Source organism: Caretta caretta, chromosome 6 (assembly GCF_965140235.1).
Source record: "Caretta caretta isolate rCarCar2 chromosome 6, rCarCar1.hap1, whole genome shotgun sequence".
Classification (NCBI taxonomy): domain Eukaryota; kingdom Metazoa; phylum Chordata; order Testudines; family Cheloniidae; genus Caretta; species Caretta caretta.
Genome location: NC_134211.1, coordinates 29,117,878 through 29,142,010, shown reverse-complemented (window position 1 = coordinate 29,142,010; position 24,133 = coordinate 29,117,878). Strand labels below are relative to the sequence as shown.

The window sequence follows — 24,133 nt, the reverse complement described above, 5'->3', positions numbered from 1 at the left end:
TTGTATGAGCTGAAATATGTACAGTGATTGTAAGATAATTGAAAATTAGTACTTCAGCCTTAGCTACACTGAAAGACTTTGAACAAATGTTACTTTGTGGAAAAAACAAGCAGTATTAAACCAGATACGTGTGATTATACACTAAAGGTGACATAAAAAGTGACTTTAATCAAAATCTGCATTTACTTTTTAACCTAGTTCTTGAACATGAAATTGAGCTGGTTTCATTTTAAAAAATAACCATACTATATTTCACATTCAGGAAAGGAGTAGTGATATTTGACAGGGGGAGAGGCAAAGAAGTGACTGAACTTTTGAATTTAAGTGCTTAAAAAAAATGTGACAGTACTAGACCTTGACCAGCAAATAGATTTATGGATGTGTGTCCCTCTGTGCCCCCCATACATTATTTATTTTATCCTTTTTTACATTCCTGCAATATGTGAGGAAGTAACCCCTTCATTTTATTTGCATATAAAAGAATGTGCATAGATTGTTCACTTATTCGGTACAGAAGCCATCCATTTTAAAAAAAAGTGTGTGTGTGTGTATACACACACTCTATTTACCAACGACCTTACTTTGTTTTATCTTTAGTGATACCATAAAATGGTGGTTATAAGCTGCCAATATTCATGAAAGCACCAGGAATTCATCAACTGCCATTTTACATTCATGTTGAATCACTGACCATCTTTTCAGCTACTCCCACTGTCTCTAATGCATACATAAAAATTGGGAAGAGGTTATTAACTTTCTCTATTGTTAAGGCGAAATGTGCATATTATGCTATTTCACCATCGAGGGGGGCCTGTTTATATGCAACATACAGGATTGTAAAGACATTAACTACAACTGTGAAGTTAAAGTGCATTTAAACTCTATAGGGATGCTCTTATTCACAGCAAAGTGGCCTTAGTTTGCTTTAGCTAAATCACCTCTGAAGATGTATACACACAGAGAAAAATATGGTAGGAACCATTTTGATTTTAATATATTTGTCATTAGCTAATGCCTTTGGTTTGCCGAGTAAGGAAAATACATGTGAAATTTAAGAGAATTTTACTTCTTTGTGTCAGTAAGGGGGAAACTATTAGGATATTGTCCCAAAAGGAAACCTCAACAAGAATCTACCAACAAAACTGCTGCCCTGCTACTGCTAATATTTGGCAGGTTTTCTCAATTAGGACTTTATTGAGCTGCCTTTTCTAGTCTCAGTGGCTGGCTTTCCTACAGTCTGAAATCCAGCTTCTGCCATGAGAAATTCCATCTAACACATAACTGTCAGCAGTCTCATGCTGTCATGGTCTTCACCCGTACTCTGAATGGAACCAACATCCATGCAGCACCTCTGTGTTTTGGAGTATTCAACAGTCCATAGCTCTAGCATCAACTCAGTCTGGTACATCTCTCCTAATTAAACCTTCCTGAAGGTGTGAGGTCAGTTTCTTCCCAGCTAGAATGTTTAGTAGCATTTATGTCCATAGTCAGGTTCTTTTAAACACAGGTTTGAGAGAGCTAAAGAAAGAGCAAAAATTTGACTGGCACACCTAGCTAATCTGGATGTTTTATTCACACTAACAAAATCAGGATTGAAAATCTTGGATCCTGCAACTAATTGCATGCTAGCAGACTATACACCTGCCCTGAGCCCCTCTGGCTTCTGTCCCAGCATTTAGGCTCACGTTTCTTTCATAATCTTCATTTCATAGCTGTTCAGGTAATATTGTAGCACAGCAAGACACTTGCTAGATTGTTCTGTTAGTAACCATATCTTATCCTTCAGCACCCATGTAATCTCTCAGGTGTGAAAATCTGCCTGCAGCTCCTCGGCTGGCACAACGTCTCAGCAGTGTGTCATATAAGGGAGTAGCTCTACGTACTTTATTGCATTCTTCCCTGCCAGGCCTAAGGAGCTCCAGGAAGTGACTTGACTGGCATCTCTTTGGGACCCACTACCCAGTCCAGGGGAAATGGGGGAGGAGAAACTGAGAACAAGCTACCAGTTAGTGATCCCTGAATCTCTGCCATAGCCCAGGTTATAGCAGCCTGAGGGCTACTCTAATTTGCTCCACTCCCTTCGCACCACATAACAGAGAATATGCCCCCAAAATATTGATTGCAGCCCCCAGCTTGGTGTGAATAGTATATTACAGTTAATGGTAAACTGATCTCTAATACTAACACACAGAAGAGTCTCTAATGGAAAAATCAATATGCTACAGGATGTAGCTGGCTTAATTCTGTAGGTGACCCTTTCCCCTCTGTATTGCTATGGAAAAAGTTCCCAGGAGTGGTATTAGACTTGACCATTGACTTACATAAGACTTAGCACATGCTTAATTGTATTGCTGGACCAGGGAAAGTGTGTTCAGGTCCTTGCACACTTGACGCTCCTAGGCTGTTACTGTGCACTGTTAAAGAGCAGCTGAGAACCACCCCAGAGGGGCTTTGTTATGAAAGTTTTAGATATTAGTATAATAGTGATAGGTAAATAAATTAACTTTGTACATAAGGATACAACCTTTCTGTAGTGTTGGTTTCTGCTACTATGTCAGCCCTACATTGTGAAATAGTTTCTACATCAGAATTGCATTTACATTCAAAGATAGGCACAAACTAGCGCCTCAAGAATCAGGTTATCCCCATTATTGCTAGAGATAGGAGCAACACTAAAAATGTGGTTGCAGGTACTCCTACGTTTTACAGAACAGCACCACTGATATTTATATACAAATACTTTAAAAAGTAACATGGAGACTGATGTCCTTCAGGAAGATGGAATTAAATAAATCACTAGCACTTCTAATCTAGGTCTCATTTGTGTCAAGGATAGGTGCCCTAAATTACTACTAATCAAACATTTAAATTCAACCTTCATGATGAGGGTAGACCAAAGCCAGTATATTTTGAAAGCCCAATGCAGGAGACAGAGAAATCTTGATCCCAGTCTTCTACTATAAAGTAAAAAAAGTCTGTCTTTGAAGAGAAAGCAAATGAACAAGCATACATTCCATATAATTGCTGAGTGCACACTATTACAGTTCTTGCCACTATCAGTTTGTAGGTAGCATTAGCCCACAGTCTTTGGGAGATGGGGTACCCTTCTGAACAGGCAGAGCACTGGAATGACCTATCCCCCTCACTTCTTTGTACAATGGGGAGCACCTTGTGAGAAAGCACCATCACTACTACCCTCTACTCCAAAATTCCCCTATGAGAAGACGGTCAAGAAAGAATGCTTCCAATAAAAAGGGATCCGTTTTTCTCTCACCCTTCAGAAGTGAAGGAATTCTAGGGCCAAGGAAGTATGATATATAAGGTGCTCTCTAGCTTTAAACCACTGCTTTTTACACTCCCCCTTTTCTTGAAGAGGAGCCTGGCAACTTTATTCCTGAAAGTACAATTTTTAGGACAGCTTCAAAGCTAAAAGTCCTTCTACAGCTGTCGTTGGGGAATTCACATCAAAGAGGATACGCACACGTTGTTCCGATGTCAGCACTGACGGTTGGTGGAAATCTCTGTGGATTTACTACAGTCCCCAGAACAGAGATTAAATTATGCACTGAAGCTGCCTCTATAAACTGCAGGAGACAAAGAGAATAAGTGGCAGTGCACTTTCTCATAATCAAAGCCTGGCATCGTTATTTGCATTAGTTTCCTGTGAGCTGTCAGGGGAAAGTGAAAGGGACATGGTGTCAAGGGACAGAACAGAGTGCACTCTGGGTTTTAAAAGTGACATCAACTACATTTTTTTCCTGAATCTTTGAGAAATATCACCCAAAGAGTGTGTTCCTCTGGAGCACTGTTCCTGATGCTTCTATTCCCGGGGGAGAATTAAAAGTACAATATGAGACTATGTTAAAGGCCAACAGTTTCTGCTATATAATACATCCAGCTCTAAAGATGGCATTTAAGGTGTCTCCAAGCTCAGTGGGAAACAGCTGGAAAAGGAGAGAGAAGAATGAGATGTGGTGGATGACAGAAAAGAGACCTCCAATAAGTTATGGATCAGAAGTCAAATGTTCCAGGGCTGATCTGAATGGAACCTCCCTGTGTTTTGAGGTTTTCCCATTTGCTAATCTTGCCTAGCAGTTTCACTCTTTTTAGCCATTCCCAGTAGTGTGTCACACTAGAAAACAGTGTCTTGTAATCTGGTGATTTTCAGCTCTTTCCATAGCAGGCATAGGTTGCAAGCTACCCACATCAGAAACAACTCAAACTAGATTAAATAAAGCACAGAATGTTTTGCGGCTATAATACGGTGCAGAAATGGAAAGGGGTCCACAATCTGAATAGCTCCTTTTCATCCTAATATTTATTATTCTCGGTTTTCACACAAATGCAGGGTTCAAACCATCATGTTACTTATATGCACAAGGCAGAGATCTGCTATTCATGAAAGCTACAAAACTATAGTGTTATGGGTCTTGTTTATTATAACTATAAATAGTAACAACTTCTCTTTGAAATGCAATAGTTCATGTATTTTCAAGTGATAAGCATAACTAAAGAAGCAATCAGTGCATAAGTGACGTGCTCTATTTTATTTAGTGTGTTAAACAGCTGAAGCAGTTACTGCTATCCAAAATAAGAAAAATACAAGCAGGTACTTGGTTTGTAATTTACTTTTTACTGAGGTCCTTGGATATAGCTTATTTACAGTCTACATAGCTTCAGGCTTGGTAACTTGTCAGGTAAAACTATAGCTTTAGGAAGCTCTCCTCCCTCATGGAGTCTGACTTTGAGAGAGACCTCAGACCTGATGAAGAAGCAGTCCACGCCCTACCTGATGGTTAGTTTCCTGCCGCTATTTTGCAGCACTGTCTTATTCTTTCTCATAACACAAAGATGTAGGAGGGTTAGCAAACTACATTCTGCTACTGTTGTAAGTCCTGTTCACTGGGCAAAGAGCAAAATGCAAGGAATCCATCAACAAGTTACAAATTGGAGACAAAAGGCGATTCTTGTAGACAATATCCATACAGGCAAAATAATCACTCAAAAGCAAGCAGCAGTTTCCTTTACCATCTCATATTATCCTCTTTCTTTTCATTTAGTTTTCATAGTAGTAAAGCTCTTAATGGTAACAAAAAATGCTTTTCATTAGAACACAGTTAAGAACATTCAACTTCTTTATTTCATTAAGTCTAATCTTATATGACCAGTCACTAAGGTTTGGAAGATAGACAAATTATGCTGTCAGAGTTTATATCTAGAGATATACATGGGGGAAAAAAACAAACCAACCACACCCCTGCGCTCACAGCAAAATATAGGCAGTATTGTGTGTGTGTGTATATTTTTGTAATTTGTAGTTAACTGTGCTCAGTCCTATACATATGTATATATCCTTGATTGGGGCCTCTCATTAATAATGCAAATAAGTAATGACAGGTCACTGTTTTGGATTAATGCAAATATTTTAATACATCTAAAGTGATTTTGTGGAATCTCTCCCCTCATTAGTAAAGTCCGGATTTGAAAATATATTATCCTAATTCTCAACACACCGCTGCAAATTCCCCATAGTACTGGATCATTTAAGCTTGTAACTCATTTAATATGGGAAACACTTACATTTTCTACAACTATTGTACTCTACTGGGTTCTCTTACCTTGCCGGCTGGTCCTTCAGCATCTTCATGAGCAGCTCCTCTTCATTTTTCTGTTTCTGTCCCTCAGAGTTTGGTTCTTAGTCTTCCTCTTTATTACATCTGTGCTACCATGGCTTCAGTTACCCCCTTTGTGCAATTAACTCCAAATTCTTCTTTGGATCCCACAACTTCCATCCCTTTCCTCTGTCTCACATTTCTAACTCTCAATTACTCCTTTGTCCTGTGAAACTCCAGATTTTCAAAACAAATTATTTTCCCCACTAATCCATCTCTCCATCTCCTTTCTTGATACCACCTACATCCTACTACCTTCCCCTAATTCCCAGCTCATCACTTTGGTGACATCATTGACTTCTCTCTCCTTCCCCTCTGCTTCCAATTTCTTGGTAAGTCCCTCAATAGTTCCACATTGTCACCACCTTGCCCCTCCCTTTGTCTCCATATCCCACTCCTATAAAAAACTCTTTTCACACCTTGGTCATCTCAACTTTATCACTGTCTTTCTCCTACCAGGCCTCCCTTTTCTCACCTTCCCTCTCCAGGCTAACTGAAGTCCAACAGGTAGAGTCATCTTTCTTCCCTCTCCTTGAATCCTTTTACTAGCATCCTGCTTTACCACTCAATTCACATTCCTCATCCTTACCTTAAGGATCCTACTCAATCTTGCTAGCAACTAGATCTCTGCTCTTATTTCCTCCAAATCCTTTTATTTTACTGCTCCCATACTCATCTCCCATACTCAATAAACCTCCCCTTTAATACCCACAACCTCTTGAAAAAGCCTTCCATTCTTAGGGCATCAAGAACCTCCCACTCCCCTCGGCCCTCTTCCCGCCCCACTCCATCTTTCAAGCTCACGTTTTCCAAGAATTCTTTGTAACATGTTCTCACCAATAGTGTTTTTACACCTTAGCTGAAATTGTTGTCCAATGTTGTTTTTTGTTTGTCCTTCTATAGGTCTGTAAAGCACCGTGTACGTTCATGGTGCTCTAAGTGAGTACTAAGGTGCTCATTTAATAGTATAATAGTTATAATAGTATAACACACTTTTTTAATTCCTAGGATTCTACATGGTACATTTTTGTATTTTTAATTTGTTTTCTACCTAGAGTCCAAAGTTTTTCTGCCATATTCCAATAATTTATAGTATGCTTCACAATTTTATTTTTTTCTCCTTAGGTTTACCTGTAGTTTAACATTCAAAGTATGGTTGTGGCACAGAATACCTCAACAGGCTTATATTAAAAATGCCCTTTAAAATTCCAAAGCTTTGAACTAAAAGCAATATCTCAAGAAGTTTTCATGAAAAGTTCATCTCAGTTGGTTCAATTCAGCTACACTTAGATGCACCTTTTCAGATAATAGAAAAAAAGTGTAAAGGGGTCAGACTCAATCAATACAGTTGTTCAAACAGAATTCCAGTCACTGTGATGTGTGTACATTTTGTGCTTTTCCTTTGTACTGTTCCACTATGAAGAAAGGTTGCTTTTGCTAGCATAGCAATAAAAGTCTTAGCCTTTTGAATACAGCCAACTAACCAATGGGAATGTTTACCAGGTGTGGAAAAATATAGCAATTTTTCATGTCTTTCCTGTGCATGTCTCTTTCTTTTTATAACTATGCAATCCACACATCTTCTACACAAGCAAATGCTTTAAAATACCCAAAGACAGACATAAATCAGAGAAGCAAAGCCTCAGAACGTACCTCATAAGTTTGTTTTTTGTTTTGTTTTTGTTTTCATTTTTGAGACTTTGAAATCAACTAAGTAAATAGCATGAGTTGAAAATAAAGCTGGAAGCAATACCTAAAAGATGACATAAGCATTATATTGTATATAGATTCAAAACAGCAATCCTTGAGCAGATTTCAGCCATTTAAATCAACTTTACTCAGGCTTTGTCATTTTTTTAAACAGTAAAGGTTTGGTAATTTTATGAACTTGCGGGTGGCAGAGCCATATATAACAATATTCCACACAAATGAGATTTTCTAGAATAAAATCCGCTAAACTAATATGACTGGTGAAAAAAATCTCTCCAATACAGCCTGCTCCTTGTGGGTGTTTCTGGCTGTCCTGGATTAAATTAGTTTTTAGTGTTTATCACCACTATTACTCTCCATTCCCTTGAAGAGCTGGAGTTAATCCAGAGGGGGCAATGTCATCACCAAAACTTCCTAGTAGTCTCCCACACAACTGCAAAACTAGAGCAATGAGAAGGAAAATAAACAAAAGGAGTTCCTGTTCAGTTAAAAAAAAAAAGGAGACTAATGACAGGTCTGAGGATAACAAGGCTGAGGGTGTTGTGAATTTGTAACCTGTCATCAGTGCAACCACTTTGTAATGTAACAAACTAAAAACACATACAGGTGTAAAGGAAGAAAGATGAGAGTCTTTAGATTAAAAAAAAATACATACACTGAATTTTTGCTCGGTGTAAAAACTATGCAGATTAATTACAAACTAGCTCCTCCAAAAGAAAAATATTTGTCTAATATTTTTAATCAGAATGAAAAAAACCTCTCTTTATTCCAACTATTTTATGACTGTAATTGAATGGTGTCTGATCTAAAAGATACCACTCTGAATACATCATAATTTTCTAGGTTTGATGCTCGTGATGGCTGCTGTATAAGTACATAAATAAGACTGTTTTGGTGAATAAATGCAAAATGAAATTGAAAAAAGAAAACAACCACCATCATCCCCAAACAGAGTGGTCACCAAATAGCTCATTAGCATATCTATATTTAAATAAGGGCTTTAAAAAGTGTCATACTTGGGGATATTTTTGCCAAAATATGGGATTAATTATGGACATATAAATTGCTTTGTTTATCTCAGACCAAGAGTTTTCAAGGTCAGTTTATTATTCAAAACGTTAATGGTATGTGTGTTAAGGGTGAAATCCTTGCATCTCATATGAAGCTCAAGTAAGCAGGTCGTTTATGAATGATGTACATGGCAGAGGAGGAGAATATGAACAGTCTCATCACAACCTGTAGAGCACCTGCACAACTACTATGACAACCAGCTGTGCTTCTCTCTCCCCCTCCCCCCCGCCCAACACCCACCCCAAAAGACAACAGACAAGTGGAATTTTTGGTCAGTGGGTTGTAGTAGTTCACGAACCCACTGGCTGCACCCCCTCCCCCCCCACAGCATAGCCCACACACTTCCCCGTTCTGCATCAATAATATGGTTTTTTTTGTTTTTTTACAGAACCATGACACATCACAAATCCCTATGGCTGAGGGTTCCTTTACATTTCAGGCCATGCATGTCCCCACAAATGGGACAAGGGTTTCATAAGCATGTCAGCTTTGTGTTTCCTCTTCACACATTTGAAGTCAAATATTTACGTAAACTCTCTGAAGTTCACAATATCAATCCTGAATGACAAAAAGATCTAGATTTTCTTTTTTAAAAGTTATTGACTGTTTGTTCCCTACATTCCATTGTAGTAAGTAATGCAAGTTTAAGAAGAAAGTCAAGAACTAAAAACCTCCAGTAGTCTGTATCAAACCCATGTCATTTGAAGGCACTGTCATAGTACAAATTGACTCTCACCTGCTATTACAAGAAGTCTTAAATTCCAGTTGGTTTCCAGACATTTTATTGGTTAATTTCTGTCCATACATCACACAAGCGACAGCATGATGTTTACAGGATTAGAGATGCGGAGTGGCAGTTTTTGCATACAGAATATGTAAATTACTCTAGCTACTTTAATTTCATACTGTACCAAATGTCAAGAATTTGGCAGTTGAGAAAACTCTAAAATAGGAAAGATCAACATTTAGGTCCCATTTCAGGAAAGCCTGTACTTAAGTGCTTTCCTGAATAGAGATGGATTTAAGCATATATTTAAGAGCCATCCTAAATTCAGCACTTGGTACACAGGAGGCCTGATTCAAATCCTATATAAGTAAATGGAAAAACTCCCATGGACAACAATGGGCTTTGGGTCAGAACCAGGGAGAGCAAAATGTAATTAACAGAGATTTTAAAAACAATGTTGAAAATGATCAACAGGACAGCTGACAAGACAAAAGCAGTAGGAGTGTTATGTTAATATTTTAATCTGTACATACACCATTTACCCCAAACTGTTACATTTTATTTAAATTAACATTTTATTGCAAAATATTCATTTAATTTCTTTTCATGTTTTATAAAGGCAAAAATAAAAATTTTATTTTGGCAAAATGTTATGAAGCTGACACTGGCAGTACTGAGTTAGTTAAAAATAGACTGCATTTTCTAAATATATTTCTTAAGAATAGCTTCTGAGTATCGTAAAAATACAATATGAATTTTTATTTTATGCATTTTAAACAAATGTGAAGCTCAATCCATTTAGTTTCTTTTTAAACCCATTATTTGACTGCAGCAAAGAAACAGAAGTTAAAAGTCTCGCAAAACACTGCAAAGTATTTGTGAATCATTCCTGTCTTAGCACTGGACTCAACTAAAAATTACACAATATTGTGCGATTTTTGCATGCCTTATACTGAAAGTGTATACATACTTTTTTCAAGTAAAAAAGCAACAGCAATTCATTTAAACTCATTTTCTTCATATGTAACTGGCCAACTCGTCACCCTATACCCAAGCAAAATATCAGACTTGAAAGTTTTGGCAAAATTAAGCACCAGTTAAATTTACATACAAAATTAGCAAGTGCCACATTGCATTATTTCTGTTGTTTCCATGATAAAAAGCAATATGTGATGTTTTGCATTAATTAAAGCAATTAAATATTATATATATTTACTAGTAAAATCACACATTCTATTAACATTTTATTGCTTACTTCACACATTAGAATTAAAATTTATTTTACTTTCCAGTCCTCTTAAGAAAAAATATATCTTTTTAGCATCTTGTTACTGATGGGGACAGTGCTATTGTCAATGCTAACACACTGGGTACTGATATTTGAAAATTAACTACATGGAATTAAAAAATATACATGAGTTAGCAGCTGAGTGCCATAATTTTGTTCATTATGTGCAAACATGATGGTTACTAACACTTAGAAATGGAAGCTGAGACCTTTGCTATTTCTTATTTAAAGGGCACATGAGAGTGATCAATTTTGCCAAAAAAAGAAGAAAATTCTCAGTAAACTTCTCACTTGAGTTAGCTTTACCCAAATGCCATGATGTGCTTCCAAGATTATTTGATTTACATTTTGTCAAGAGGCTGTACGATATGCATCTGAACTTGAGGGTGAAGCAGTAATATTTTGTAAAGTCTGTGTAAGCAGCTTTTTTTAAAAAACGAACTCAGCCCTTGATTAAAAAAATCTAAAATATATTCTGTTTCTAAAAATACATCAGTATTATACAGAGTATGTCAAAAGTGCCATTTATTTATATAAAAAGTCTGAACTAAAACAATGCCAAACTAAAATGATTTAAATTTATTTGTTTTTCATAGAAAATCCCTCTATTATTCTCTGAATTTGTTTTTGAAAAATTCTGTGATCAGCTGATGAGTATCTTCCAAGAAGCTGGTGTCATGAAGACATTCTTTCTTCCACGCTCTGGCATCAGATGGTTGTTGGCTTGTATCTTATGTCAATGTTCCATTACTGCTTTGGCTGGTATGAATTAAAACAAAATGCAGTCAAATGCGGTAGCGTAGGCTGATGCCAACCAGTACACATTTTCAGAAAAACATGGTTTTGTATTGCAGCCCTCAGTAAGGTAGGATGGATAATAGATATTTAAAATTGTCTGACCAATTATTACTTGATGCCATTGAGATTCTGGATGATGTCCACTGATCTAGAAGCATCATTGTAAGCCCCTAATGTAATGGCTAAAATTATTAGATTCTTTCCTTAACTCTAAAAAGAAAAGGAGTACTTGTGGCACCTTAGAGACTAACCAATTTATTTGAGCATGAGCTTTCGTGAGCTACAGCTCACTTCATCAGATGTATACCGTGGAAACTGCAGCAGACTTTATATACACACAGAGAATATGAAACAATACCTCCTCCCACCCCACTGTCCTGCTGGTAATAGCTTATCTAAAGTGATCAACAGGTGGGCCATTGAAATGGCCATTGGAAATGGCCCACCTGTTGATCACTTTAGATAAGCTATTACCAGCAGGACAGTGGGGTGGGAGGAGGTATTGTTTCATATTCTCTGTGTGTATATAAAGTCTGCTGCAGTTTCCACGGTATACATCTGATGAAGTGAGCTGTAGCTCACGAAAGCTCATGCTCAAATAAATTGGTTAGTCTCTAAGGTGCCACAAGTACTCCTTTTCTTTTTGCGAATACAGACTAACACGGCTGTTCCTCTGAAACCTTTCCTTAACTCTGTCCCTTAAAGAGAATGTGAACTTTGGATGCGAGTTTTTGTGGTAGTTCCCTAGTACAAGTTCACTGTTGGTATCTGGGGACAGTGCTTTTATTTTTTGCACTCTTTTGAAAAGTTCAAGGCCAGATTCTGATACTCTTACTCGTGGAAAAACACCTCACTCCAGGTGTAATCCGGTTTGACTTTAACAGGACTACTAGAAGTCTCAGGTGCCATTCAGTTTGAGCAAGGGTGGTGAAATCAGGCCCTCCAAATCGGAAAGTGAACTAGGCAGACATTAGTCCACTTCCATCATGGTCCCCTGCTGCTCTGAGTGATGTCAGAACAACTTTACCGCTGTCAGTCTATCATTTGTGATACACCTTGCTGAAGGCAAGTCACCTTTTACGACGGTCAGGTCCACTACTGCAGCCGCTCTGAGCAGAACTCCTATTGACATAAACTGATGTGTGCGCAGTATTGGGCCTTTCTAGAGCTTTTCTAAGTATGGAGATTTCTTAACTCTGAGAAGTGCTGGTCTCAAAAGTACTCCAAAACACAAAACCATGGTAGCCAGAGACTAACTCTTTTAAAGATGTTCAGTCACACTTACTACTAAACTTATTTCATGTACTTTTATACAATCATATGAGAGAAAACTAGCCCATCTGAAAGCAGGAAGACAAGAATGAATTAATAGTAAATTCTGGAGATACAGTGAGTGCCAAATCAGAATACTGTCAGTATTATGATATATTTAACTATTGGTAAGTATTTCCCATTTTAAGTATAGGGAATAATGCAAATACCACTGAAATGGGCAGTAAATGTTCGTTTTTAATGGTGGTGGAATAAATGTCCTTTTTAAATATGGTGCCCACAACACTTGCAGCTAAGAACTAACCTAAACGAGCAGCAAACATTATCATTCGATTAGTATAATAATTTAATGGGAAACCACTGAATGCATGGCATCAGTCAAACAAACTACTGTAAAGTTAATTACACAAGGCCAGCTTGTCTCAAACTAATCTTTAATTTTAGTTTCTTCAAAAATGTACCTGATTTTGTCCCCACAAAATTGCATGTAGACCCAAAACTGCCTGTGTACGAGGGTTCCCATTTTTGCAGGTACGGTGCTCAACAGAGGTGTGTGCCACTTTGCAGGTGAAAACACATGCGCACATTTTCAATCCTGGAAATTGTTGCTGAAAATGTGGCCCCAAATTTGCCAATAGCATTTACATTTTAGTTTTTCTTTTGCCACACGAAGATGATCAAAATAACCTTTACTTATTTTTAACCTACAGCAATCACCTTAAAGGCTTCTGCTAGCTCATGTATTAGTTCGAAAGTAGCAATATTTACTGTCTGAGAACAGAGTTTTCTGGTCACTGAAAACTGCATGCATGCATTAATGTGGATAAATTTTACATTATTGTAGTAAAAAGTGTTAGTTTTTGACAAAGTTAAAGCAAAGATGTAATGACAAATTAGACATGCAAGAGCAGTTAGTTCTTACTTTTAAGGTGTTTAGACAAATGTGTAGTGAAATCCATTGCTTAAGGGGGAGTGAGGTGGCTGTGGTACAGAAGGTGAGGGTGCTTTAGATGGGTAGGTCAACTGGTGAGCTAGAAGGGATCACACACACAGGAATTAGGTAGCATAATTAAACACACATATTACAATAGAGCCACCTTAACTATCTAACTACTACATGAAAAGGAAACACTGCACCAGATTAGTAATGCAATGGGGTGTTAAAATTATTTTCGTTACACACTATTTAACATCTCCACCTGTTTCTGTATCTTTCAGTCACATTAAAAGCAGAAATGGTTTATTTTCACAATACACAAAATAAGGAAAACCCATATTAATATGAAGCTCATTGGAACAACATGGCAAAAAACATTGATTTACACCAGTCAAACTCTGTACACAAAATCTGAAATCCCAGGATAGCACTGATACTGTACTTGTTAGTCCAGTTTCATAATTTGACTGAAGTTACACTGGTATAAATGGGCAGAAAGCAAGAAGATGTACAGCAAATAGGAAGGTCAAAAAATACTTTACAGCAAAATAAATATAGTTTATAGCTTAATTAATAAATTATACGAGAAGTCAAATGTCTTTTTAAGGCCTCAGCTTGAGGCATCCTCTGACTATAATGTATGCTCAAAATAGAATGCTTTTTCTATATACAATGCACAGAAATAATGTTACACTAGAAGACATGAAATCCTGATTTCTTGGCATAATATTAAAGACTCAACTAATTTCTATGCTAAGCTCTGCCTTTACAGTCATGGAGGGAAAAGGGTACCGTTCAGTTCAAACTGCTATTTGAGAAGTAGCTTTTTGATACTTGATCTCACAGATTTCATCCATGATGTACAGATTGACGAGAGATTCATATTCATTTTCAGGAGTGGAGGAACTTTGCAGTTGAAGGTTGTGGCTTGCCTGGGTATCAGCAGCTCACATTTTATATTACCATTTATTATTTTATAGCATCCTAGATGCATCACAAAAAGTATAACTTGGAAAAATTTCAGAAACAAACCTTACAGTAAAATTGTACAAGGCAATCTTTATACTAAATCTAGGCATTATGGGTAGGATTTTCAAAAGTGCTCAGAATGGGCCTAACTGTGTTCCCTGGGGATTTTACCATTGACATCCCTGGAGCAAGATTAGGCCAGCACCAAGAGTCTTTGAAAACCCCACCCTTAAATTCAGACCTAGAAAATAGAACAAACATGAACAGATATCCAACTGTGCAAAGAAGTAATAAAAATCCTGTGGTGCTCTTTTTAACTGGCCCGATCAGCCAATATCAATTTCTGAAGGCTCAAACACCTAAATTATTTTCATTCTGAAAGAATATATTGTCATTACTTTCACTAACTCTTACTATTTTTTTTTAATTCATTAACATTAGCTCTGGATTGAGGGCTACTGAAAGGTGAAACCACAGCAATCTCAGTTATAGAAGAGGAACATTTTGGTCCCCATCATGTGGATGCAGGGAGCAACTTATGTGGCTCTCCTTACAGGATTGGGCCCTTAGATGGTAAAAGAAAGAAAACAGAGAAAAGAGAAAAAAGGAAAGAGACTATTGATAGTTGAAATAAGTTTTTCAGGAAGCATTTAAGATGTTCTAGGGACTATATATAATAAATGTTTGTGGGAATTTTGTTTTCCTGAATTTCTAACAATTTTGTTGGCACCCACGTAAGCCCTACTTTTTCAGTTTGATATAAAAGAAGTTAAACTGTAATAATAAAAATGTAACAGCCAATTTTGTGGGCTAGGAATTTGATCTCCAGCAATCTTATGATTTAGTGCATTTACAATGTCTCCCCCCTTCCACACAAGCACTCATTCTTCTCAGATTGGGGGAGAATGTGTTGTGGTTCCTACATCCTTACTCACCCATGAGCAATTTTCCCCTTTCATGGATATGGAGACTTTAGGTCTTTGTATTCAGTTTTTAGTGTTTTGTTTGTTTGTTTTAACTGAATGGCCCTTTTATTGCCAAGCATCCAGGTGCTGTCTTTCGTCCTCAATGAATCATCCTATCCTCCCAAATCAGTTGCCATGAAAATATCTTTCCTGAAGCAAAGATGATGTAATGTATAGCTTCCTCTTAAACTACACACAAAATCTCTCCAAATAGTCAAAACTCATAACCCCCAAAATAACATTCCCCCCCTAAAAAAAAAAATCAGCCTCCCCTCAAGGTTTGCTGCCACTGTGTCTTTGAATACATAGCCTTATTCAATAAAAGGAAATCGTGTGTGTTTCTATGGATGAACATTATATGTCCAGTTATTGAAATCATCTATCTTAAATGCAGTGGTCTCCAGTGCTTGGGTGGCAAGTGCCACTCATACTGACAACTGCAGTTGAGAAACATGTTTTTTCCCCCATCAGAGTTGAAATAATTTCCATTATTCCAATTCTCCACTAGAAGAGTTGGCAGTGCCAATTACAAATGAATAGTCAGATACTTGGAACAATAACTATTAACATGTTAACTGTCCTATTTGATACAGTTCTGCTGACATTTTCTAAGTTAACAAATATTTCAAACGTAATGAAAGCAAGAGTGCAGTTCCCATTTTCAATGATGACACACACTATAAAGAACCCACTGTCATCACCAGGCAAAGAGGATCCTTGCCTGGTTGGTCTGTTCTGATCACTAAACTTGTTCATGAGACAGGAACATACAGTAAGCCAATTTTGCAATAACTTCTTCAGCATTATAAGGGCATCATAGTGATTATAGTTAAAGTCGCAGGTGATTTTCTGTTATCCCAGTCACTGAACCCCTTTAATTTTTCTTTAAAAAAAGCTCTTCTGGCCTAGCGTTTTTCTTGTTTAGCCTCAGCTCAACTGATTTCTTTACTTGTTCTTTAGCAACATACAAAGATGTTTAACAAGAAAGTTTCAAATACCATGTCATTTGGCAAGGTTCGGCAGTGATGGTATCTATCAACATCCCAAACAAAATGTCAGCGCTCTGTTTCCCTTTAACCAATTTCTCTCTGCATTTTTTCCATTCACAGTAATGTTTTAAATAAGTGTAGAAAACTATTGTCACTTCAAAAGGCAAATATGGTAATTTAGGCTACTCAGTAATGGCCATGTCACAGTTTCGAGGTCATGGAAATATGACGGGCTATATGTATCAGTGCCACCCATACCAATAGCAGGCTTTCAGCTTCATAATCATAACCAGAGAGATATCTCCCTTTCTTTTTACACCAGCCCAAATTTTCAAAGCCAATCCTCAAGCCTCTCTAGTTTGGTATCTGTAGAATTTGATATCTGCTGTTTGATTCCTAATTTTAAATAAGACTGTCAATAGAATTGTATCATAGTGGCAACATCTGTATACAGTTCAGTTCAGCAGACAACCATATAGACTCTTAAAAGTAGATAGCTATAAGAATAAGAACACATTTGTCACTGCCATTATTTCGGAAATAACAGAGCATTACCTGCTACCTCCTTGCTCCGCTGAGAGGCTTCAGAAGCCAAAGCATATGATATGGTAATGATGCGTTCCTGCTCCTGCAGCTGTGAATCTAAATCAACTGAGTTGTGTTTGTCCTGAGCAACAGTAGGCTGTAGGTTGTGCATACTAGTGGGAAAGTGAAAAACAACATTAACGTTTACAAACATAACGAAAATCCATGGTACAGCACAGAACAAAGCTTGGTTTCATACCCTAGAAATCTTACTCCAGACTTTTGTAAAATGCTTTACAAAACAGTGATTTAGATACACTAACAATGCAGTGACTACAGTATATACCACAAACAAATAACATAGTCATTATATCTTCTGCAATAACTCATGCACAGCCTCAAATACATCTTAAAACCCTTCGTTGAAAACAGGTTTGTTTACATGAAAGCAATATGAAAAATTAATGGCTTTTCTTTGAAGTTAGTGAGGATACTTGTTAGCGCTAAGAGAAAGAGGCACAACCTAGTGGCCTACAGGTCCCATCTCTTCAAACAGAGTATAAATGACAAGGCAGGCACTTGAGTTGATGATAAACTCTTGATGCTGAAAGTTTCAACTGCATCAATATGAGCAAGTCTATGCCAGCTCTAAGTAGCCAGCAAGTTCTTTGAAAATCTGTGTCTAAAAGGTGTAGTATAGATAGAAAACAGTGTTCTATTCCCAGCTCTGACATGGACTTTCTGCCTTTGGGTCAAATCACAACCTCTCCATGCCCCAGTTTACCTACCATACCTGCCTAAAAGACATTTTGTCAGGATTCACTAATACTTTTAAACACTCAGACATACAAGTAAAAGTCATTATTAGGACAGTAGTAGCCGCAGCCCATGCTGTTATGTTACATGGCTGTAATTCATAAAGTCGCATGTATATAAAAGATGAAAATGGCTAAGAATTTAACAATTGAATAGTAACAGACTACAAATCCCAGTGATGATTAAACCTAGTGATATTCTGAACAAAAACAGCTTTCAGCCATGCTTGTAGCTGTTTCCATCACTTCAGACTTCTTGTACAGATATTTTAAGGCTTCAGAGTGACGCACACAGTGTGACATGCCTGGAATTTTGTAGATAATCCCTCCTCCTATATTGTTTAGATACACATATCCCTCTTGAAGTGTATTTATCATGTATATCACATCTGTATATTTTTCATAAAAGTTACACAATACATTGTACCTTGGTTTAATAATCAGCATTAGATCTGAAAAAATCTGTGGTATAGAGTTGTTTGATATTTAAAAGAAAGGAGGGATTATAAAAGTAATCTGACCTAGACCTGGTAAGAATATTCTTTATCTTTTCTGCTTTACGGTGTCTTGAGGCTAATTCTTCTGAACTGAGAGGTTCTTCAGGGTCCAGCTCAACATAGCGGTCTGGAATTGCCACCTTTTCAGGTTTTGACAACTATGGAAAAAGAGAGAGAATGTAACTTCTGACAGCTAGGACTTCAAAAACACAAAGGTATAGCTATTCTCCACTAGACATATTAACCCAAATGAGAATTGCATGTGCACATTGACTGGAGTATGATATGGATCATCACAGCACTGTGTATTTCCCTGATTCTAAACATTTCCTTTGAACTTGAACTAATGCCCCTTAAGGATTTTTTTTCTCTTCTGACTTTCTCTCTCCTTTTGGGAGGTAAATCATTGGTGTAGAGCTGTGACTGGTAAAGGAGATTCTGGGAGGAGTCAGGGTTAATACAGGTTCTGTCTGCAGCTCATTCTGTCAGGCAACAGAGCCCAGAGTGGAATTGTATGGCTTGAAGTTGCTGTATAAAGTTGATAGAGGCCAAAGCTGAGATTCTCTTGGTGCCCTTTGCTACAAAGCAAATATAACCTAATGTTTGAATGCTTGTATTTTACAGGGTCTGAGGCATGCACCACCTTTCCTTATGAATAGCAAAGAAGGAAATGCTTGGAGGCTGTTGGTTTTTTTTTTAAATAATAATTTGAAAAATTGGGAGTCCCAAAAATTGCCACAGGGACAATCTGACACAGACATACACTCTGTGTGACTAATACTACACATATTATGCAAATATAATAATGCAGATTAAAACTTCTAATTAGGAAGTTGCAAAACAGCTGGCAATATATCTAGCAATTTTAACTTGGACGGATTTCCTGCTTGAAGAATTCAGAGCTGAATGGGACACATTCATAAGATATTGAACCAGCCAGCGAGCAGCAAATTGACAAGTGCACTTTGATAGCCAACACTAATTAAACATAACAAAGTGCTTGTGAAGAACACAAATGAATAAGATAAGAGTAAAGGAAACATGAAGAAAAGAGTGGAAGTCCTTCACTTCTTTGGATCTGCAGCTGAAAGCTATCTGGAGGATTGTATGATTCAGAGTTTTGAGTAAAGAGATCCCAAGCCTTTCACCTTTAGGTCACTCTGTTAAAATCCAACCCAATTCAGTGGCCTAAGAAAAATGACCTGATTTTTCCCCAAGTGGGCACCCCTAGCTATTGGTGTAAGTGTATACCAGAAGCGACCACAAACCCAAATAACATAGTACAGAAATCATATTATTCAGAACTCAAATAACTTTAGAATCAAAATATCTGACTATTACCTTCCTTTTGTCATAATCTTAAGAAGTACCCACCAAGTTCTATTCCTCCAACCTCAATCAGCCACAGAGGTCTGCCTGCTGAGACCTCCCTTTTTCCATCAGACTTCCTTACTTTTTAACACAACTTAATTCTGAGTTTAGCAGGTACCCTGCTAAGGTATCTCTGCTGAGACCAGATCAGCTCCTCTGCTCACTTTGCACTGTCTCAAGCAGATAGGCCAGACAGTGTATAGTGTAAAACAAACAAACAAGCAAAAATCTATTAAGTGTGAGCAGCAGGTCAGTTGGCAATGGTACAGAACTTTGTGACTGAGTTTTCTTAAAGGGTATTGGGGAGCCTGAGGCCAGGGTGACATGGACAGGGTCTGGTGAGGTCACAAGAAAAAGAAGCCCTTAATCCAGATCCTCATCTCTGCTGAACTAAATTTGTGCCACTTCACTATGCAAAGTGACCACAGATTTTCCCTAAAGGGACAGCTGGGGACTCCCATGGCATGGGGGATTCTTCAACTGGCATAATGCCAGTATAGATGGCTCTATGCTAGCCTCTTATGATCTCCCTCTCAGCACAGGGCTCACCCCAGGGGCCAGAGGATGAGGCTAGAACCCCATGCACTCCAGAAATCTTGCCAGCATAATAGCCCCCTAGGGGACCAGAGCAGCTTTGGGCTGCTCTAACTTGTACCAGGAGCCAGCCCCAGAAGGCAGGGAAAGGCAGAAAGGAGGCTTAGAGCGGAGGATTGAACCCCTATTCTCTATTACAACTGGCACCTTTAGCAGGAATTTCATCAGCAGGGCCAAGAATCTAATGGGCATGGAGAATTAGCTACCCCCTCGGACTTCTAGACTGGAACCTACATTTTAAAAAAAAATGATAACCTTTGTATCATAGATACATAGACTATGTATCTACCACAAAACTGATCAGATATGCATATAATTAATTAAAGGGACAAATCATTCATTGAGAAAAGGTCTGACCAAACAGGGCACAGCTGCTGCCACTGTCAACAGAGATGAACCTCCAGCTCTGCTGCTTCCCGTCCATCCCTGGTATATTAGTTCACACTAAGCCCTGGTCTACACTAGAGAGTTAGGTCAACACAAGGAAGCTTATGTTGACCTAACTCTGTAAGTATCTGCACTAAAATTTCATTCCCACCAACATAACTCGCCTGCTACACCGACTTAATAAGTCCACCTCCACAAGAAGTGTAGAGTCAATGTCGATGTGGTTAGGTCAACGCAATGTCAGTGTAGATACCGTGTTGCTTACATCGACTGTTGCTCGCTTTCAGAAGTCATCCCACAATGCCCCACTCTGACAGTTCAATGGTGCAAGTGCTCCTGGTGAGGACACGCACCACTGACACAAGGGCCAGGGTAGAGCTGAGCAGGTTTGTGAGAATAGGGCATGAATTCCCCAACTCCCAAAATCCACAGGAGTGGAGTGCTCCTCATTGCACACATACAAAGATTAAATCCAATACCAACTGAACTCTATCAGCAAAGATTCCAATATGAAGGTATCAAGATATAACAACTTCCTGATTCCACAGGCAATGTACTGCAATTCAAGACATTGTTAAGGATCTTTACTGACTTTTCAACTCATTCTGTACACTAAATGCATCGATAGCAAGTATGTGGATGAAACCAGACAACCACTATACTCTTGAATGAACGCACACAGGAAAATGATAAAAGACAAAAACACCACCTCACTTATGGGTGAACACTTTTCACGAAGCGATCACTCTACATCTGACTTATCAGTCCTCATCCTCAAAGGAAATCTGAACAACACTTTCAAAATACGAGCCTGGGAGATTAAATTTATAACTTTGTTAGACACTAAAAATCATGGACTGAATACAGAAACTGGATTTATGGCTTATTGCAACTGCTCCCCCACCCCTTCCTTTCCTCCCTATGACTGGAGGGGTATTAATGGGCCATTTCACTCTGAATGTTCCTTTGAAATGTGTGTTAACTAGTTATGCTTAACAATCCGTTCCACCTTGTATTTATTTAGCTGTGACACTGAATCAGTTTCCCAAACCCAAAGAAGAGCTCTATGTAAACTCAAGAGCTTCTCTCTTTTACCAGCAGAAGTTGGTTCAATAAAAGATATTTCCTCACCCATTTTTAGGGTGACCAGACAGCAACAAAAATCGGGACAGGGGGTGCGGGGTAATAGTAGCCTACGTAAGAAAAACACCCCAAAATCAGGACACTCCCTTTAAAATCGGGACATCTGGTCACCCTACCCACCTTGTCTCTCTAATATCCTGGGACCAACACAGCTACAAAAAAACCCTGCATTCTGTTACAAATACTTTCAGATTCTTTCATTTCCCTTTTCACACAACACTATGACAGGTTTCAGAGTAGCAGCCGTGTTAGTCTGTATTCGCAAAAAGAAAAGACTGGGAGTGGATGGGTCATTACACAAAGTAAAACTATTTCCCCATGTTTATTCCCCCCCACGCCCCACCGTTCCTCAGATGTTCTTGTCAACTGCTGGAAATGGCCCACCTTGATTACCACTACAAAAGGTTCTCCGCCCCCCCACACCTTCCCGCTCTCCTGATGGTAATAGCTCACCTTAAGTGATCACTCTCGTTACAGTGTGTATGGTAACACCCATTGTTTCATGCTCTCTATGTATATAAATCTGCCCACTGTATTTTCCACTGAATGAATCTGATGAAGTGAGCTGTAGCTCACGAAAACTTATGCTCAAATAAATCTGTTAGTCTCTAAGGTGCCACAAGTACACAACAGTATGTTATACTGCCTCTGAGCCACCAGATGGCTCTATAGCATTTCAAATAAATGCTTTACTGAGTTATGAAAACTGCTGACAAAATCCGGCACCGATATCACTGATTTATATTTTTCATATAGCCTATAGTAAAGACAAGATTTATTTTTCCTGACCAGTATAAAGAGACATTCACTCTTCTGCTGTACCATGTTGTGCCAGTTCACATTAACCATGAGTCCTGGTTAAGCTATCCTAACCATGGATAGCTTCCTTGAGGTAGCTTTTTCTTCTATACCTTTCTCTACTTCCTATTTTAAATTAGCCTTCAGTGTCTAATCCTTTCAACTCTAATCTGAAATCTGCATATGCAATATATAATTTGTTTTATTTTCCTCTACTAAAACTTTTGTAAATATTTTCTACAGCACAGGGCGAACATTTAACATTTTCTCTCTAATAAGGCCAAGCACTCATATGATCCTGGTCTCCAAAAGTGAGATACTTTCAGCACAGGGCCACCAGCCTAGTTCTTCATTGTTTATAAAACTCTCTATTAAACTGGAACTTTTAGGGAAACTCTTGAAACACAAGAATTTGAGAGGAGAAGAATTACCTAAAACTTAGAAAAACTGAAGAATTTTAGACATACTGTATGGAACAACATACCACTAGCATTACCTGTCTGCTGATATCTAAGTCATAATCTTGAGGTTCCAGGTCCATCTCTTTCACTGGTACAGGCTGAATTTTTAACCAGTCATTTTCGTTTTTCTCTTCTCCACGTATTGCTCTCTCGAGTAACTGCAAATCAAATTCTTGTTCTCGTTTCCACTGGTAACAGATACAAAACAATTAATGGTGTATACCAACAAATAGATCTCCTAGAAATGTTTATGACCATAGCCTCTAATATTAGGTTGCTGAAAGAGTCCATGAAGTTATACTCTTAAATAACTGACACACAAAAAACATGACTGTCATGCAAAAAAAATGTTTGTTAGTCTTATTAGTATTACATTTGATTTCTAGCTGTGCTATAAGATTTTACTATTTTTTTTGCTTGCTGTAAAAAACTGTTGATCAGTATTAAGCTCTAATAAGTAAACTTGTGATGACTGTGCATAAGTCCCATTAATAAGAAGTAAGTGCTCCGTGCACATACATTAAGGGGACCATAGGCAGACTGTTTTGGTTTCAGTGACCTGAGAGAATGATAGAATACGGAGCAATAAACATCATAAATACATATCTTATCAAATAGGATGACTTTGAAGGGTGGACGTTTACACAACAGACTGAAAATTACACTAGATCTTATTTCAGAGTAACACAGAGCCGTGTTAGTCTGTATTCGCAAAAAGAAAAGGAGTACTTGTGGCACCTTAGAGACTTAGAGATCTTATGCAGAAGTGCACAGTAATTATTACAACTAATACTCCACAGATACATATATTAACTGAAATTAAAATGCTAATATTAAATTCCATTGGTCCTGGAAATATTTAAAATATCCTCAAAGCCATCTTAATCATAAAACTTCAATAAAAAGATTGTTTCATTCTCCTTATAAAATCAACCAAAATTTACAATTTATTGGTTATCATTATAAAAATAAAAATCTCACAATAAAAAGCTTACCAAAAGAATAATTGCCTTTACAAGGCAAACTTTTAGCTATCATAGAATCATAGAATCTCAGGATTGGAAGGGACCTCAGGAGATCATCTAGTCCAAACCCCTGCTCAAAGCAGGAACAATCCCCAATTTTTGCTCCAGATCCCTAAATG

The 24,133-nt window shown here is 37.8% G+C and overlaps 1 protein-coding gene across 10 annotated transcripts in view; it reads right to left on the bottom strand.

Moving 5' to 3' along the window:
* Window positions 1-9,218: 9,218 nt before the first annotated feature.
* PLEKHA7 (pleckstrin homology domain containing A7) overlaps window positions 9,219-24,133 on the bottom strand; it is a 296,414-nt gene continuing 281,499 nt past the window's right edge. For 6 of the 10 annotated variants that reach the window (XM_075129371.1, XM_075129372.1, XM_075129375.1 and 3 more), the window contains 5 exons: window positions 23,013-23,177; window positions 18,260-18,393; window positions 16,954-17,096; window positions 13,461-13,569; window positions 9,219-11,227 (listed from right to left, as the gene is read on the bottom strand). In XM_075129371.1, the coding sequence (XP_074985472.1) occupies window positions 13,472-13,569; window positions 16,954-17,096; window positions 18,260-18,393; window positions 23,013-23,177 (540 nt within the window). In that variant the 3' untranslated portion in view covers window positions 9,219-11,227; window positions 13,461-13,471. The remainder of the gene's footprint in view (window positions 11,228-13,460; window positions 13,570-16,953; window positions 17,097-18,259; window positions 18,394-23,012; window positions 23,178-24,133) is intronic. The other 4 variants (XM_048853693.2, XM_048853697.2, XM_048853699.2 and 1 more) reach the window with 2 other exon arrangements.